Source organism: Gekko japonicus, unplaced genomic scaffold (genome assembly GCF_001447785.1).
Source record: "Gekko japonicus isolate JY-2015 unplaced genomic scaffold, Gekko_japonicus_V1.1 scaffold769, whole genome shotgun sequence".
Classification (NCBI taxonomy): domain Eukaryota; kingdom Metazoa; phylum Chordata; class Lepidosauria; order Squamata; family Gekkonidae; genus Gekko; species Gekko japonicus.
Genome location: NW_015175993.1, coordinates 436,861 through 455,358, shown reverse-complemented (window position 1 = coordinate 455,358; position 18,498 = coordinate 436,861). Strand labels below are relative to the sequence as shown.

At 43.8% G+C, this 18,498-nt stretch overlaps 1 protein-coding gene across 2 annotated transcripts in view; it reads right to left on the bottom strand.

Moving 5' to 3' along the window:
* Positions 1-18,498, bottom strand: part of LOC107123193 (arf-GAP with GTPase, ANK repeat and PH domain-containing protein 1-like) — a 440,455-nt gene that overhangs the window by 170,367 nt on the left and 251,590 nt on the right. Inside the window, exon 12 of one of the 2 annotated variants that reach the window (XM_015426385.1) lies at positions 1,196-1,357. The exons of the other annotated variant lie outside the window; for it this stretch is intronic. Within the exon in view, the coding sequence (XP_015281871.1) occupies positions 1,196-1,357 (162 nt within the window). The remainder of the gene's footprint in view (positions 1-1,195; positions 1,358-18,498) is intronic. 2 annotated transcript variants of the gene reach the window in all.

The following is an 18,498-nucleotide window of genomic DNA, read 5'->3' as shown; positions in this document are numbered from 1 at the left end:
GCACACCATCCCCTGAAGCGCTCTCAGGTCTCTCGCAAAAGACACCAGGTCGCATATGCAACTGACAGTTCCAGCTGTGTCGCGGGGGGACGAGAGTTTGAGGTGCGGAATGGAGTGAAGTCCAATCAGCTTCCATATGCAAATGACCTTGAAACGCTGGCCCAATCAGAGAAGAGTGGCCTAGGCTGCAGTAGGTGGGAGAGAACTCAAGCAACACAGCCAGTGGATAGAGACACCTTGTGATTGACACATCACGGAGCCAACTGATTTTGCCAGGCATAGAATCTTGCCACCCCAACTGGCTTTTATATAATAAGGAAGGATGAGCAACTACTGTTGCCCCTTCAGAATCATCGAACTCAGCATGTGTAGCATATGGATTGCTTCCACCTCCCCAAGGCAGGGTGATGCACAGTTTTATTTTCAATCAACAAGACCTTCCTCCATAACTTGGGCATGGTTCCCCACTGGCCACAGGGGTCCCCTCATGTCACACCCTGTTGTCCGATTTTGGCTCTCTGAACTTCTGCATATGTGCACCCACTTCATTAAAATAACAAGCAGTGTTTTGCCTTTAACATAAACTTTTGACAAATTCACATCCCCTGGACTTCTGGACAGAGTAGGCTGCAAATGTAGAAAACACTGCCCCGCAGTTTCATCACATGGCAGAAGGGGGCTTAACTTTGGCTGGCAGAAGCAGAGAGATATTTGAGCTTATGGGTGAAAAGGAATGCATTTTTGGCTGGTGGGAGGAATAGAAAGAGACAGATTACTGACTGGAGCACAATAAGGGCTGTCCAGTATCCACATCCTGAATTCTTGCCCAAACTTGGGACCTTGACTGTTTTCTTTTCCCCTGATCTTCATATGCTTAAGCTTCCCTCTCCAAAACTCACCTTTATCTTCGACACTGCCTTTCCTCAAACATGAAAAAATCTTACTCCCTTTGCATAACTACTGCACATTAGGCAAAACCCCCTCGTAAGCAATGATCTTATAACTATTTGTGCTATGCATCTCCCCTTGGAGTGCAAATACAAGATGTACTCCAAACACCTTTTTGACAATAGAATGTTTTGCAATGTTTCTTATCTCTCCTCGCTACCTGGCCTTGTTAACTGTGGGAAAGGTACTTCATACATTTGTTAACTAAAAATACAGGGGGGAGGTGGAGTCTACCATTGCCTCTTACCACTACTGATGCCTGAGTTTGCAATGACTGTCACTTCACTCCACTGGTCAGCACTGGAAACAGAGTAGGATCTCTGATGCATCCCATCAGGACGACTGTTGAAGGAAACAAGACTGATGCCACTCGTCATCTGAGACACAGAGGTGCTAGTAGTCACGTTCCCTAAAAAGAAAAGATGGAACGTTACTGAAAGCGGAAAATAAATTCACATTCAGAAATCTTTGTGGACAGAGCCAAGAATTAATCTCCCAGTACATAATAATAACTTCTGCTGCCATTAAGATAGATTCAGGTGGGTGCATGAAAGCTTATACCCAGAATTAAACTTTGTTGGACTTAAGCTTTGTTCTGTTCCTTCCATTATTGTCAACAGAAGACACTGGTTTGGATCCAGACTAAATTGGAATTTTTTTTCTCTGCAATCTTTAATTTTTTTATAGCATACTTCACAGAAACAACAGAACATCATTCACTCGAAGGGGTGAATTAAAATAACAGGACAAAAAAAGAGACTAACAAAGCAAAAACAAAAAGAACCTCCTAAATTAAAGCTAAAAACGATACTTCTAAATAATAAAAATACGTTCGATAAAAATACTCTGAAGCAAAAAGCAATACTTCTAAATAATAGAATTAGCGTTACACAGATGTTTGAATATGGGCCAGCCCAAATGGTTTCAAATTGTTGTGAACACTGTCCTTTCAATAAAAGAGTATGTTTCATTATGGCAGAAGTATTCTTGATTTTGCCAACCCATTCATGAACCTTGGGGATTTGATTTCCAGTATCTTGAGTACAAATGTCTAGCTGCCATGATTAAATTTAAAAGAAAAGGCTGAAATATAGCTGCATAATTAAGCAAAAGTAATTCTGGAATCATAGGAACTTCTCTAACAAGGCCATTACTGATCAATTCAGTAATCCTCACTCAATACTATTTTGCTCGAGAGCAGTGTTCCCTCTAAGCTGAGTTGCTGTGTGCTAGCTCAGAGATTTTTAGCCTCTGGCTCACACATTTTTGTCTTAGCTCAGGAAAGATGGCTCCAGAGCAAACTAATTTATGCAGCAGCCAAATCGTTCGCTCACAACTTTAATGCCAGTAGCTCACAAAGTAGAATTTTTGCTCACAGCACCACCACCATCACATATGCATAAAGTCAGCTCCCGGAGCCTTACAAAAAGGAACCTGAACATAAGTTGTAAATCTTTGCTATGATCTTTCGGGTAAGATGAAGCTGATGAGTCATTTTAACAAGGTTTTCCTTAAAAGTAAGGCATAAGTGAAAGAAGACCCAAAAGAAAAGGTAAAGTCCCAAATCCTGACATCAAGCTCTTTGCCGAGATCCTTATTCCAGCTAAGTTGAAAAGAACCCATAAGAGGTAAGTTTACATTCAATAATATAGAATACATCCTTGTTGCAGTATGTTTTGGAATTTGAGTAAGAAAGCGTTCAGATTCAGAAATATTATTTGGTAGAAAACCCTTGTTTTGTTTGGAAAAAGCTTCTGATTTGAGAATACTCAACAAGGTTAATATAAGCATTACTACTTCTAAAAATGAGATCATATGAGATTATCATATTATTAACCACCAAAGAACTATAGCTGTCCAAGTCAATTTTGTGCGAAGAGCATTGTATTGCTGATACGTATGTATATCTCTGGCTACCAAGGAATACGAAGTCTCGGACTATTACTGAATCTGCGACTAAATTTTGGGTGGCATGCTATCATATTAGAAAGGTGCGGCTAAATTTATAAAATTGTATTTGCCTTTTATATTTCTTACTGGATTTGTCAAATACTTTTATGATATATATATTACTGCATTTTACCCAGATTTTAAAAACTCTGTATCCTAACGTGTTATGGTTATGTTGGTTCGATGCCGTAATAAATAAATACAAACCAAGGAATACAGTTTATCTCTTGCCAGTATTTCATGGATAGTTGCAGGCTGGTGTCCCTGACTGATGTTGATGGAATGCTTGGGGTTGCGAAGGCCCCTTTCTGCAAACCGGATCCATGCCCATCCCGGCTACTGAAATCATGACAGGAGGAAGTGGAAACTCTCCTGGGGAAGATTATTAATATGCCCCTCTTACCAACAGGACTGAAAGAAACTGTGATTAGACTTCTTCTTAAGAAATTGAATGAGAGGGATGCAATCAATTATTGACCTATGTTCCCCTCTTGGGTAGGTTCCCCTCTTGAGTAGGTTTGTGGCAGAACAGCTGCAAACATTTTTGGATGGAGTATCTGCCCTTGACCAATTTCTGGCTGGCTTCAGGTCACACTTGGGAATTGAAACAGGATTACTGGCTTGGGTTGATCCCTAAGTACAACTAGATAAGAGCAGTTCATCAGTGCTGATATTGCTGGGATCTATCAGCAGCATTTGAAACAGTCAATTATGGTAATTTGGTGGATATACTGCAATCAATGTTTGGGATAAAACAAAAATGACAGCCTTCCATTGGTTTTGTTCTTTTCTTGTTGGCCAGAAACAGAATTTCCATGGAAGAGACAGTTGGGACCTGATGTGTGACGTGTCAGAAGAGTCCATTTTATTCCCAAGGCTCTTTAACCTTTACATTAAGAAGAGAAGAGGATTGGATTTATACCCCGCCCTTCACTACCCAAAGGTGTCTCAGAGCGGCTTACAAACTCCTTTCCCTTCCCCTCCCCACAACAGACACCCTGTGAGGTAGGTGGGGCTGAGAGAGCTCTTGACAGAAACTGCTCTTTTTCAAGGACAGCTCTTATCGGAACTACGGCTTGCCCAAGGTCACCCAGCCAGGTGCAAGTGGAGGAGTGGGGAATCAAACCCGGTTCTCCCAGATTAGAGCGCGCGCACTTAACCACTACACCAAACTGGCTCTACACCAAATTGGTCCAGATCATTCAGAGCTTCAGAGTGGGTTGTCACCAATATGTGGATGACACCTAGCTTTATATATCACTATCCAAGCCTTTGGAAGCAGCTGTGAAGGTCCTGGACCAGTATCTTGAGGCTGTGGTCAAGGGTAAACAGACTGAACTTTAATCCAGATAGGATGGAGGTGGTACTGGTTGGAAACGCAGCAATGTTGGGCTGGTGCTGAACTACCAGACCCAGGTGGGGATAAGAAGAAAAGAAGAAGAGATTGGATTTATACCCCGCCCTTCACTACCCAAAGGAGTCTCAGAGCGGCTTACAAACTCCTTTCCCTTTCCCTTCCCCTCCCCACAACAGACACCCTGTGAGGTAGGTGGGGCTGAGAGAGCTCTGACAGAAACTGCTCTTTTTCAAGAACAGCTGTGCCAGAATTATGGCTTGCCCAAGGTCATCCAGCCAGGTGCAAGTGGAGGAGCAGGAAATCAAACCTAGTTCTCCCAGATTAGAGTCCACTCACTTAACCACTACACCAAACTGGCTTTCTTTGGTAGCCCCAAAAAAGCTTGCGGGTACTCTTGGACCTGGTCTTCTTGTTGGGTAACAGGTTGCTCCTATTGCTAAGAGCACCATCTTGTAACATTGTAAGGCACCCTTACTGTGGTGACCTAGCCATGCTGGACCATAGTCTACCTTGAAATCCAAATTGAACTACTGCAGCATGTTACATATTTGTTGTTTTAATTGCTATTGTAAACTGTATTAATATTGATGGAACCCGCCTTGAGCCTGCTTGCAGGAAGGGTAGGATACAAATATAATAAAATAGAATTTAAAAAAAATACAGAGGCCTTCGAAGAAATCTCAGAAGTTTTAATTGGAAAAAATGCAGCTGTGTTTTTATTTTGTTGATGAAGTGTGTTTGTAGCTTGTTATTACTTTGTTAGCCACCTTGAGTCTAAGGAGATAAGCTGGGATATGAATCAATACCTACACATTGCCTTTGCTAAAGTCAGTCTCCAGCAACACAGGCTTTGGGTCCAACTGTTCTGCAAACTAAGCAAGTTTTGGTCCATTCCCTTTGCCCACACAAGACCGCAGGATGTGGGGGTCAATTAAAATTGGCCATCTTAAGTTGCACAGGGATCACATGGGAACAAGTGATGGGACCCATACATCTGTATCAATTTTATCTTCTATGCAGCAAGCACAGATAATCTTGCATTCCAAAGTAATCTCTGGAACCTGCACTGGAGAAAATCTTGAGCTAGAACATGCTATTAGGTGACGTTTACACTTTATTTTCAGCTTTACTTTATGTGTATGCCTGCTATGTCCATCCCATGAAACAGACCAAAATTATTATCATAACACCAAGTCATTTTTTAATGACTTCTGCTGATCGTCTCCTCTATCCATCACGAAGCTCCCACAAAACACTTCTTTTGGAAGTGAGCTTCAATAAGGATTTTTTTTTTAAAAAAAACCCCATATTTATGCAACACTTTTTTATTTCTCTGCCACCGATATTCTACTTGGAGCATAACAGACTGGTCAGCCAGAGCATGAATCAGCCACTTAATGGGATTCTGCATCTCACAGGAGAGATCTCATTGTGAAGTGGTTCTCGTCACGTCAAAATCTTACATGCAAAGGCTAGCAGCACTTCAGCATCTGTCTCACTTTCTCCCTTCATTAGAATTAACATAAAATACACGGTCAACTACCTGGCGTATTTGGGGTTCTGAAAGAGTGCCTTTACAAATGCATCATGCACGCATCATCTGCTTGCTTTAGTTGATTAGCAGGGGGCAGTTAAATTACTATGCTAATCCGCATGTTTTCAGCACTGGGGCCTTGATATGGATATGCATATATGCTGGCGGAGAAGCCTTGATTAGTTCAAGCTTCAATGTGTCAAAGGCCCAAGATTTCTTTCCAAAGAATAATTTTTGCTATGCTCACATCCTTAAAGTGTAGGAGATGATTTGGGGGGGGGGGGAAAGTACTTACCTCCACCATATGCTATTTTTCTTTAACAATTTGCATTTCAAAGTGACTATTGCATTTAGATATGAATGACTATCAGTAAGCTACCAGAAATGGCCTCAAATGAGCAAGGATGATGCTGGTTTCCTATTGAACAAAAATGTTGTTTCATCTTCTAAAGTAACAACACAAAAGGGGGAAAAAATCCCTCTAGAGACAGGGAACTTTATTACATTTATTACAGTTATCTGATATTCTCAAATACCTTACGATGGAAACATTTTCAATTTGAAACGCCGACTGTCAAACTGGAATTACAACATGACAATCCTTCCCCTTTGACGCTAAAACAATATGGCCACATATTAGGAGGGGAATCAAAACGTTATTAATTAACCAAGAATAAAGAACAAAGGAATGGATTATGTAAAATAGTTTACTGCTGTTTCCATTTTTTATGTTGTTCTCAGCGGCAGACAACACAGTGCGTTGCAGCAGCAGTGATCCCGCCCTAATGACCTTTTCTGTCATGTAAAGCACACTTAGGAGGGATTCACTTGTATTGGAGAAGGGACCCCTTTGGAGTTGGGGGGGGGGTCAGCAGTCCTGTAAGTACTTGTGTCTGCAAGTGCAAAACATTGGCCCATGGGGAAAAGGCCAAGTGTCCCCTCTCCTCCATCAGAGCTCTGCTCAAGACCACAGCTACAGATGGCTGGATTTCATTAAGGAAAGGTGCACAGGCTTATGTATATTGCACAGCCTGGCCCAGAGTAACAGCCTTGAGAACAAGACATTCAGAGTTGCACATTTAAGTCCCATTCAGTTCAACAAGAGAGTGAAGCATATGCTTATGTTCTTCCCACTGAAACGTTACACTATCTGCCTCTCTCTTGGAGGCTAACTGATGGTCAACCAAAATGGACCCTCCGTGCCCTTACTACAGCTAAAAGACTCGTATTACAACACTGGAAAGGTAAATGCCCACCTATGGTAAATCAATGGATTGAGGATCTTAGAGCTCTATCAGTATTTGAATGCGTGGCATATAGATGACAATTGCTTATGGACCTATTTTTAGATATTTGGAAATCTTTTATAGAAATTTAAGTGTAGATCGGCCACTACTGTCATATTTTTTTTCTACTTTCTACTTTAAAAAAACACTATTTAGTTGTGGGATTTTGAGCCCCCCCCTTTTTAAAGAAAGGATTAAAAAAAAACATTGGCAAAAAAAGTCTCTACCATTGAAATTAATGGGTTTTATGAGTTCTTAAGTTTTGGATGAGATATGCTCCTGCTGTATATCCTAGAAGACACATCAAGGTAACTAAATTTGGGGGTATTGGAGAAGGGACCCCTTTGGAGTAGGAGGCCGGAGTCCTGTAAGTACCTGTGTCTGCAAGAGCAAAACATTGGCCCCATGGGAAAATACTACCTCCTGCTTTACTACCAGCCTCCCATCCTATTGGGAATTGTCTGGGTTATTTGTATAAACAAACAGGAACACCCCTTGCCATTTGACAAGCTTAACATTCCCTTCTTGGTAAGTGGGGGCCAAACCAGGGGAGGACCATCTAGATCTGAGAATGTCAAAATTGGCTACTCTGGAGACTGGCAGATATTTGCTACTAAAGACAGCATAATGTGTTTCCCATTTCTAAGCTGGCCATGGGTCTTCAAAGTGGAATCTCATCTTCTGCATATCCTTTGCTGCCATGTCCTTGAATTTAGTTTGAGTTCTGTTACTGAAAGAACTCAAATCAAAGTAGCTTGATTTGCAATTTAGCTCTCTTTCTGCTTATTTAAAACTAGGAAAAAGGCCCATTGTGGAAATAAATACAACGGCCTCTAGAAAGAGGCTCTGGGCAGGTGCCCCGGCCTTGGGCACTCAGTGTCAATTTGCTGTGGCGACCTCAGCAGGGTATAATGACACTGAGTCCACTATTTTCTCCAGAGGAACTGATCTCTGCTACCTAAAGAACAGTTGTAATTTTGAGGGATCTCCAGCCCTCACCTGGAGATTGTTAGAGGCAAAAGCCAATCAAGTCGCATATGCAAACGACCTCTGTGTTCCGAGGCAGAGGCCAATGAGGCTGCATATGCAAATAACCTCTGTGTTCTGACTGGCTATGGAGGGGAGAGGATTAACAAAATGTTTAGAATGTTGGAGGCAGGACTCAGGCAAAGCAGCCAGTGGAAAGGGAGACCCTCTGAATGACAGATCAGAGAGTGAACTGATTTTGGAGCGTGTGGAATGTTCTAGAGAAGTGCCACCACCATTTGGCTTTTATTTATAAGGGAGATTCATATCCTACTTTTCTCCTGATCAGTGGGGCTCAAAGCGGGTTACAACCAATGAAACAAACACACACACACACACACACACACACACACACACGAATGGAAATGCAAGCAAAAGGAAGCAAACCAACTCACAGGCCATCAAAACACACTGGAAAAGCTCCACTTTACAGAGCCTCTGGAACCTGTGCAGGTTAGGGCCTTATTCACATCCTTGGGTATCCTGCTCCGTAGCACATAAAGTTCCACCTCATGCAGTTTTCAAGACAAGGATATGTTCAGAGGTGATTTGCCATTGCCTTCCTCTGCATAACAACCCATCCAAGTACTAACCGTGGCCGACCCTGCTTAGCTTCTGAGCTCTGATGAGAACAGGCTGGGCCGTTAGGGCTGCCAGACAGAGGAAGGTTTTTGCCCCCTTTCCATAATATAAGAATTCAAGTGCACCCACTAAAACTGACGGGCAATATATACAGGACAGAGAAAAGGAAACACTTCTAAATTCAGTGAGCAATTAAATTGTGGAACTCACTATTGGGGAAGTAGTGATGACTTGCATTTGCTAACAAACCAGGCACAATATCAGTACGGAGGTAACTTTAAGAACGATTCCAGCTCTAGAAATATCAAGCATGTCACCTTGGATGCCACATTTCCTCCGTAAGGACTACCATCATTTGGGTCATTAATACTTCCTCGACTTTGTCTTACGGATGGATATTCTATTTGATAGACTTGCAGCCTTATTTTACAGTTTGGCATCTCTTCAGAAATGGGTGGATTTTCCTGCAGCGATCTTTTAATGCTTTAAGGCCAATCTTCAATTTCAGTATTTGCTTTGTGTCACAGGGCATTATTAGGATACAATCGCTCACACTCTCCTGTTCAATGGAGATGCAGATGAACTGGCCCTCTGGGGTTCATACTACTTCTGGTACATGTTTCAATCAAAATTTTTAATCAGCAGGGGACCTGTGAGACTCAAGTTGTTGTTGTTGTTGGTGGTTCTGTCCTTCTTATGACCCATCCCCCACCTCCCTTGGTGAACCATCCATTTACCAGCCCGCCCACCCACCTAACCATGGTTGCCTGGCACAAGTGGCAGGACTCCACTCCCCCCCCCCCACCTGAGCACTGTCATGCTGTGGTGGCTTCCGCTCTCTCCTCGTCTCCTTCACCTACCTGCCTGGCACATGCTAACTTTCTTTCTCTCCCTTGCTCCCACCCTTGATCGCCTCACAGTCACCTGAAATGGATCACACTGCCTGTGCAAGCATGGACAACAGTATTCTCTTCAGGAGTGGGATTTAACCCATTTTTGGTTGGTTTTCACATTTTTCAGCAAACCTGGGGCTCTCCCAGGTCTGCAGAAGAATACCCCCTAACTGAACCTGGCCCTGTTTTTCTATCCATATGAGGGACAGGTTCAGAACTAAATACATGATTTTTATTGTGTTTTGTCCAGTGACTTTCTTGATGTATACTGAAATACAAATGGATCTACAGATATCGTAGTCCTTAAGCTTTAAAGACCCTAATCAAAGTATTTAATGCCAATCTCCTCAATTCCTTGAAAATCTCAAACTGAATTTCCAAAGTAGCGCCTTTCCAGAAGAAGGGATGAAAATAATTTAAAACTGAATCAAAGGGAATACATTTTAATATGATTTCACTCCCTGTCTACTGGAGGTTTTTTTCCTGTTTTAGAATACTGTTTCCAAGCACAGCACACTTAGGTGGATGATGTTGGGCCAAGCAGAGTAGTAGTTTAATCTCCCTAATCTCTAAAACAACTTCTCCACTGAGTGACAAATCAATAAACATTGATTTCTCATCAAATGCAGTGATGAATTCCCCGATGAGCTTCTAGAATTACCAATCTGAGGTTTTGTTTCTCTATGGGAGTTTTCAAAGTAAAATGGTCACATTCACTGTCTATAGAATTTTCAGTTTAAGGGTGAGGAACACTCTGTCTCCCGTGGTTGCTCATATTCATTTAACAGGGCCTGCAAGGACGAATAACCAATTCCCTTCCGATTAAATATCAGGAATATTTCTGTAGACCATTTCTAAGATACTTATTTGCTAAAAAGGGGAGCGGGACTCCCTGAGAGAGGCAAGAAACCACGCTCTTTTTCTTGAAAAACCTATTTTAATCCAACAACACGCCCCTCAAAGGGGACCATCCTTCTTCTCCGACCCACAAATTTTGCTCCATAAATAATCTGTATTAGTTCTACTAGTTCTGTGAAATTGGTTTTTCAAGGAGTTTAAATTCTTCTGCTACCACGTGCACCCCACCGTCCCCTAGTAATAAGGCATACACTGGAGCCTGCCCTCTTCTCCCTCTGAAGCCTATGGGGTTTTTGGGAGATGAAAATGAAGCAGCTGAGCAGGTGAGGGCCTAATGCTGCTCTGTCCACCTCCCCATAGGATGAGGGTGCCTGACTGGGAGCCAGAGACTGGTAGGGAGACTGCTAGGAAGCATGGCAGTCTGGCCCTCCAGTGCATTCACCAGCCTGCTGTCCCAAAATGAACAGGGCTGCATAACCCAAATCCAAACTGGTTGTCCAAGAAGCCTTACAATGTTGCTCTTTGTCCCCTTAAGGTGGAGACTGAGGCATGCGTCCAAGAAGGCCGAGTTTCTTGCAGGGTCGGGATACAGGGACGGCATCCCCCATGTGCTGAAAGATCTGCACTGCATGTTCATCTGTTTCTGGGGGAAATTCAACAGGAACTCAAAGGCCACCTCTCCAGACACTGTCTGGCCCACCAACTGAGGCCCCATCTCAACCCCTGCTCTGCATATGTAAGTGAATCAGGTGGAAACTAGGGATGGCACCTTCTCAGTGGTGAAACCCTGCCCATGGCATGCCCACTCCCATTAAGCTCACCTGGAGCTCACGTGCCAAGCCAAAACGTTTTGTTCGCTCAGGTTTTTAACCAAATCCCACTCCCATTAAGCTCACCTGGAGCTCACATTATTGGCTCTTAAGTGCCAAGCCAAAATGCTTTGTTCGCTCAGGTTTTTAACCAAATCAAATTCTCTCCTTACCATGCTCTTTCTCCTTCTTTATGACAGTTTTACATTGCTGATTTTACTGGCTGCTGTATCAAAATACTGTTGGTGGGCTATATTACTGCTGCTTTATGTTGACTTCATTTATTGCTTATTTTGTTATTTAAAATCGTATTTTTGTTGTTGTTTGATTTTATGTTGTTATCCATCTAAGGCAGATTCTGGAGCATGCAAGATATGAATCTTTAAAATAAACAGATGGATAAATCAATCAACAGATAGCCATAAGATAGGAGACTATAATAACCAGTGAGAACAAATGTGCAAGCCTAGAGTGTCTCACTCAGTGGGAGGATTCTGCTCTCGGCAGCCTGATGGGTTTGGAGTTTCAAAAATGCTAGAGGTCTAGGAATGTTTCCTTTGCCTTCCCAAACCTGGGAGCCCTGTGGTGGTCAGGGAGTACAAAAGCAACCTTGAGAATAATGGAGATAATCTGAGATAATCTACAGGGAAGAACATCTTGCATTTGATCTTGACTAGAAAAGGAGCATTTCTGATTATAAACCAGCAAGCTGAGAGTGTCATTATTTCATCTCTGTCAGGCACCTATATTGTTTTCAGAGGCTCAGTTTTTTCTAATGCTAAAAAGGGCTCTCACTCCTCAATCTCTTCCATGCTTTGCAGTGGGGCTCTGCTCCACTCCAACATGTGGAAACCACATGGGTAGCACAGAATCCCAAGGGAAGAATTGTATCCAGGCTAGCAACTGGATCAAAGGGGCAGCATGAGCAAGAAGAATACTCTTGAATGATTAGAGAAGCATAGGGGTGTGCCCATGGAGGAGTAAAAACTACCAAGAAAGATTGGGCGCTGGACTTGTGGTGGCAGGTAACTGATGATGAGGCTGGACCAGAACTATCACAGAAGCCCTTTTAATAAAACGAAAGTTGCAATTTAGTTAGCTTGGAAATATCTGCACATGCTGGGTAGGATCCCACAATGCATCAGCAGAAAGAGACCTTCCTTCCTCTTCCGCCAGCGCAGCTCCATTGACAGAAAAGGAAGAAGGAAGCACTTTCACCCACTTCCCACTAGGCCACAGGGGTCTTGCAACCTTGGGGAGTAAATTTCCTGGGGCTGGAAAGGACTGCTGTGAGGAAGGGGAATGCAGGAATGACGTGCAGTCTTCACATCCATGGGTGATGAGATACAACCCACTTTTGAAATTAAGGGAGTCCAGCAATAGATAGACCAGGTATCTGTACCCAAGCAACAGGCATGCATTAGAAAACTGTTCCATCTACCTCTGCTTAATTATCACAAATACCGGAAAAGAAGGCACTGCATTTTCCTTGAGACGTCTTTTAGGAGAAAGTGCCACATATTGTGCTGCCTTGCTTTCCGTGGCCTCTCGAAAAAGTGGCAATCTTTGCCCCAGCCATGCTTCCTTTTCATTAGGCCTCCTACCAACGTTCAAGGCAACGTAGTTGCTTCTTTGGTGGACACAGGATGGACTTTGCGACATGCTTCTAAGAATACACCACAGACATTTCTAAGGCAACACAAAGTGCTCCTTGCACCTTACTGTGGCCTGTATACTGCTGAGAAAGACACTCTATGAAGTGTGTCTCATTCTGGCCACCTCTAAAAAAGTATTCTCAGAATGAACCAGTAGAACTAAAACCATTATTCATTAGCAGCAACATGGCCATTGGAGCAGCTAGAAAGCTTTAGTATACCAAGGGGTAAGCTTATTAAAGGGTTTATCAAATATTTAAAAAGGCACTTCCCACTATGGTCTTCTGTAGTGCATTCCATTTTAGGACAGCTTCCATCAGGCCACCCAACATAGTTTTCTCTCCTGAACTCTATATAGTCCCAATTTATGTCTATAATGCAACTTAACCAAATGAAAGGAAGAAATAAAGGAGATGTAAGAAATCTAAAGAATTGTTATTGACTTGGTGGCAGTTGCTGAAACTGACCCATTAATCTGAAAGATCTTCCTCTTCAAAGTTGTTCAAAACATAGGGTTCGATCCACTGGTAATTTCCACTGATGGAAGTAGAAGGGAACATTTTGTCTCCCCTGTCCCACTGCAAACCCAAAATGTTCCCTGAAATGCTGATCCTGGGGGAGAGGGACCTTTAGGAACAGCATGAGGTCAGAGGTCTGGAGGGGAAGGGGTGAGTGGTGAAACCCCCCCCTTCCTGTTAGTGAAATCCTGAAATGCTGATCCTGGGGGAGAGGGACATTTAGGAACAGCATGAGGTCTGCAGGGGAAGGGGGTGAGTGGTGAACCCCCCCCTTCTGTTAGTGAAAATCTACTGCTGGATTCATCCAATTATTAAACATCAACATCTATTTGCTCACTATAGGCAGAAAGACAGATATTCAAAACAAAATGAAATCGAGCATAATTTCACAATGTTGACTGAATGAATAATCTGACTACCAAATATTTCTAAGAAGTAATAAATTTAACAGTGGTAATCATGATAATGTCAACACACGTGCACATATCAATTTTTTTTAATGTATGTTTTTGTTTTTTGTAGTAAACATCTCAGTGATGAATACCTAAATACAGTTCAACATGGCACAATGATAGGGGTCTTGAAGTTTCGTACGGAAACAAACTTTTGCCTCCCAACCAATCGTGGAAATATAATGGATGCATTTGCATTCTAGGAACTGGACTGACATTATTGCAGTTTCCCAGCAGTTGATAACATCTTAAGGCAAAGCATTTTGGTCACGTAAGAAACAAGGAACTTTTATCATCCAGGACTATGCTCTCTCTGCCACTACAGAGAAGCATAAAAACCCCCAACGAACGTGAGAACCGACTGCACTTATTAAACTGTCCCTACACCGTTCAAAACAAAAATGAAGAGAAATTTCAAGAGACAGACAGAGAGGGATTTTGGTCCTACGTTCCTGTTATTATTATTATTATTTTATTTTAAAGCTATTACTTCTGCAACAGCAGCCTAGTAAATGCATGTCTGCAGTGTGAGCGGTTTTGATAAACAGCCTCTGCGGGCCACACAACAGGGATAATGTATCCTTAAGTACTGCCAATGAGCTGCCATTCTGCACAGCCAATTACTTCTGTGCGTCTGTCACTCAAAGGAAAAATGACTGAACCCATTAGATCAAACCTTTGTCACTGTTCCTAATGCACTCTTAGGCCTCATTAATCTGAGGGAGCAGCAACACAGCCGCCGGTGCCTCATTGCCTCCTCCACAACAGGGCCACGTGAAGCCTCTCATCTCTCCCCCAAGTGCACCACGTTAATCAAGCTCTCCTTATTACCCGGTCCCTGCCATGGCGGAGAGAGCGCTCTCTCTCTTAAATGCTCTCATTATGGCCCATCTTTAGAGCTGGCTGAGTGGGGGGGGGGGAAGGAGAGCGAGAAACAGAAGAGGGAAAAGCAAGTCCGATCGCATTAATATTCATGACAATAATTAGTATTCTAGGTCACTGAATATTCATGCTATTAGTTTGGATTTTTATGGGTTTGCTGGATGTCCTGATTGCTGGAGTGTGGAGGAAAACAGCATGGCAGGGACTTTAGATGTCAATGGCAGTTCAACACGGAAAATACATTCGGGGAAGTTCTACCACCACCACGGCCGCCCCCCACGTGTTTTTTTTTTGGAGGGGGGGAGGGTGTTAATCAGCTTCCTCAGCTCTTCTGATGGCTTCAGTATTTGAAAAATCACTAGAGGCTGGGTGGGTGGGAGGGGGAGAAGGGAGAACAGTCTTGATTTTCTTGAGAAGGTTTTAACATCCAAATGGTTGCTATTACAAAATATAACCAGAGCCCAACATGATAACCTCGGGAGGGTAGGAAGAATCGCTAATCTTGGGCAAGGAGGCAAAACAAAGGGGAGAAGGCACGCAGATCTGGCCGCACAGTCCATGAGATGGAGAGATCTGTCTGGGAAGGACCTGGGCTGCCGCTGCTGCCAACTGGCTCCATGACCGTCCAGAGCACAGCAGCGATTTATTTACTTCAATTGTACCCTGCGTTTCTCCCCAATGGGGACAAAAAAGCAGCTTACATCATTCTCCTCCATTTTATCCTCACGACAACCCTGTGAGGTAGGTTAGGCTGCGAGGGTATGACTAGCCCAAGGTCACCCAGAGAGCTTCCATGGCACGAGTGGGGATTTGGACCTGGGTCTCCCAGCTACTAGTCCACTGCTCTGCTTGAAGAGGTTGCCGTGGCACTGGAAAAGGGGCTAGGTCTACCGGAAGAGTCCACAGAAGGTGCCTCCCCCTTTTCCCAGCAACTCGGCCCTGGTCTCCAAATTCCTCTGTAGATCATCGGGACAGCCCTGCAAGCCAAAGGCTTCCTCAGGACAGGAGGCTGCAGCAATGAGGAGGAAGCGAGTGAGAATGTCTCTTCCTCCCTCTTTTGCTCCTGGCTTGCATCAGCAGCAGAGGTCATTTGACCCGATTCCTCTTCGAGGCTGCAGCCCCCCCCCCAATCCTGCTGATCATTTTGCTTTTCAGGCTCTCCCAGACCTCAGAGAAGAGTTCTGTGAATGCTCCTAGTGGATCCAACACATGTAACAAATCCATCAACCAGCATACTTACTCAAAGCACTAACTTTCTCTTTAAGATAGATTTGGGTGGGGTAGCTGTGTTGGTCTGAAGCAGCACAACAAAGTTTGAGTCCAGTGGCACCTTTAAGACAAACGAAGTTATATTCATGGTATAAGCTGTTGCACACAAGCACATTTCCTCAGATACAGTGGAACAGAACCTCCTCAACCATTACTTATAGGGGGTGGAATGGTTGAGGAGGTTCTGTTCTGTTCCACTGTATATGAGGAAGAGCTTGCACACAAAAGCTTATACCGTGAATAAAACTTTGTTGGTCTTAAAGGTGCCGCTGGACGCAAACTTTGTTCTTTCTCTTTAAGAGCCTGACACCTAGGCCTCTGAGGTTCATCCACTCCATCTTCTTGGAGTCACTGTAGAAGACCTGCTTACCTCAACCCCAGGGAAAGCTCTGCCTGGAACACGGGTGCGGCAACCAGAAGAAGCATAAAACACTTCCTCCTCTCTCCTGCATCTTGAGCTCTGCCTCCCTTTCTGCAGGGAGGGCCTCCTGACCACCCAGAAAGCAATTTGCAGTCCCATCTATACCGATTCAGGGGCAAGCACTTCAGGGCTGACGCTCTCCATAATCCCGTCTCCATTGCTGAGATGCTGGAGTTTTTGGGGCAGTGCCATAGGACAATCCTAGAGTTTGGCTATTTGACCTCGGTATATTTGAGTTGCTGAACTGAATTAAGCATTGGACATTTGGGGCCTGTTAGCTTCCTTACAGGAAGAGTATGGAAATATCAGAGGTTTTAATGCTTGAGAAATTTCCAATCAGGTGGTGCACAGAAGGTTCTCCTCCACAATTTCTCCCTACTGCAACAGGAGAGATCTTCCACCTCTCAAACTAGGGGAAGACAGAGGTAACTTCTCATCTGAGGATGATTTTTTCTACCTCCTTCAAAGCACACAGCCACACCAGCATTCCCTTTCCCTTGCGGCTACCAATCAATAGAACACCTTTCCACCTGACATTTGGCTCTCTTTAACTGTTTTGCATCCAAATCCTTCCTATTTAGATTCATTTGGCTTTCCCTTTGATTTCCCCTCCTTTCTGATCCCATGTGTCTTGTTTCATACTGAGACCATAAGCCTGTGGTTCATTTTGAAAACGTAAGGCCCGATGATCTGATTGTGCTACTAACCTAACAAGCCTAAGCACGGGATAATGATTGACATGCAACAGACTTATATCCAGGCCAGAATATAAACAGCCCTGGCCATTCCCCCAACCAGACCCATTCAGGGTAAACAGAGGAGGCAGGCGGTAACAGCCTACAGGAGATAAATGAAGCAGAGCAAACATCTGATGTTCTCCAAGGCAAGCAGACCCAATGGATTTAAAGGGCTGCAACATTCATCTCAGTCCTCAGGATCTTCTAGTGAAACGTGATGTATAAATTCAAACATGGCCTCCTGCACTGATGGAACCCTGCTCAGTAAAATGGCCACACAACACATTAGTGATGGTGAAGCAGCCCTACCGTGGTGCCCCTAGGCAGGGGGTGAGCTAGATGGCAACTTGTAATATGGCTATTAAAAACAAACAAACAAAAACCAGCCAGAATTCTCACACTGGTGTCATGAAAGAGTTCCAGAGACCCTGACAACAGGATTCTGGGAACATCTGCCAAAGTTCACTGCAAAGTAAATTTTGCCCTAGTATTACCTATGCCCTGGGCTCAGAGCACGAGGGCTGTTTTTATTGTTGTTGTTTTATGTTTTGGTTTGGTTCGGTTTTTATGACTCTGGTTGAAGTGAGAGATGACTGAAGGCTGAAATGCTCTAAGATCCCATAACATGTAACAAGGGAACACAGAGTTACTTTATCTTCTACTGGAGCTGTTGCTAGCCAGTATTCCAAAGCTGCACCAGCACACCCTGTGAAAGTTGCCACTGGAGGAAAATGTACTAAACCCACAGGCCAGTTAAAATGGCCAGTTAACTAAATAACGCCTCATAAGTACAGAAGAACTTAAGAGAAGCCAATGCTGGATCAGGCCAATGGCCCATCCAGTCTGACACTCCGTCACACAGTGGCCAAAAATACCAGGTGCCATCAGGAGGTCCACCAGTGGGGCCAGGACACTAGAAGTCCTCCTACTGCTGCCCCCCCTGCAAGCACCAAGAATACAGAGCATCACTTGCCCCAGACCGAGAGTCCCTATCTATACCTTGTGGCTAACAGCCACTGATGGACCTCTGCTGCATATGTTTATCCAATTCCCTCTTGAAGCCTGTTAAATAGTGAGTTTAACACGGCAGAGGCGAAGGCAGAGTGATTTCAGCAAGCAGCAGTTTATTGCATCTCAACAGGAATGCTTTACATGGGGCAACTGCCCTAACTATACACACCTAAGCCACTCCCAGCCCCCATGCGATTGGTGAGTTCAAATGGCCTCCAGGCTCCAGATTGGCTGGCTGCCCCCAGGGGCCAATCCACAGGTAGGTTCCAAGATCCTGCCTGCCTTTGTTCTGGGCTCCAAGCTCCAACTA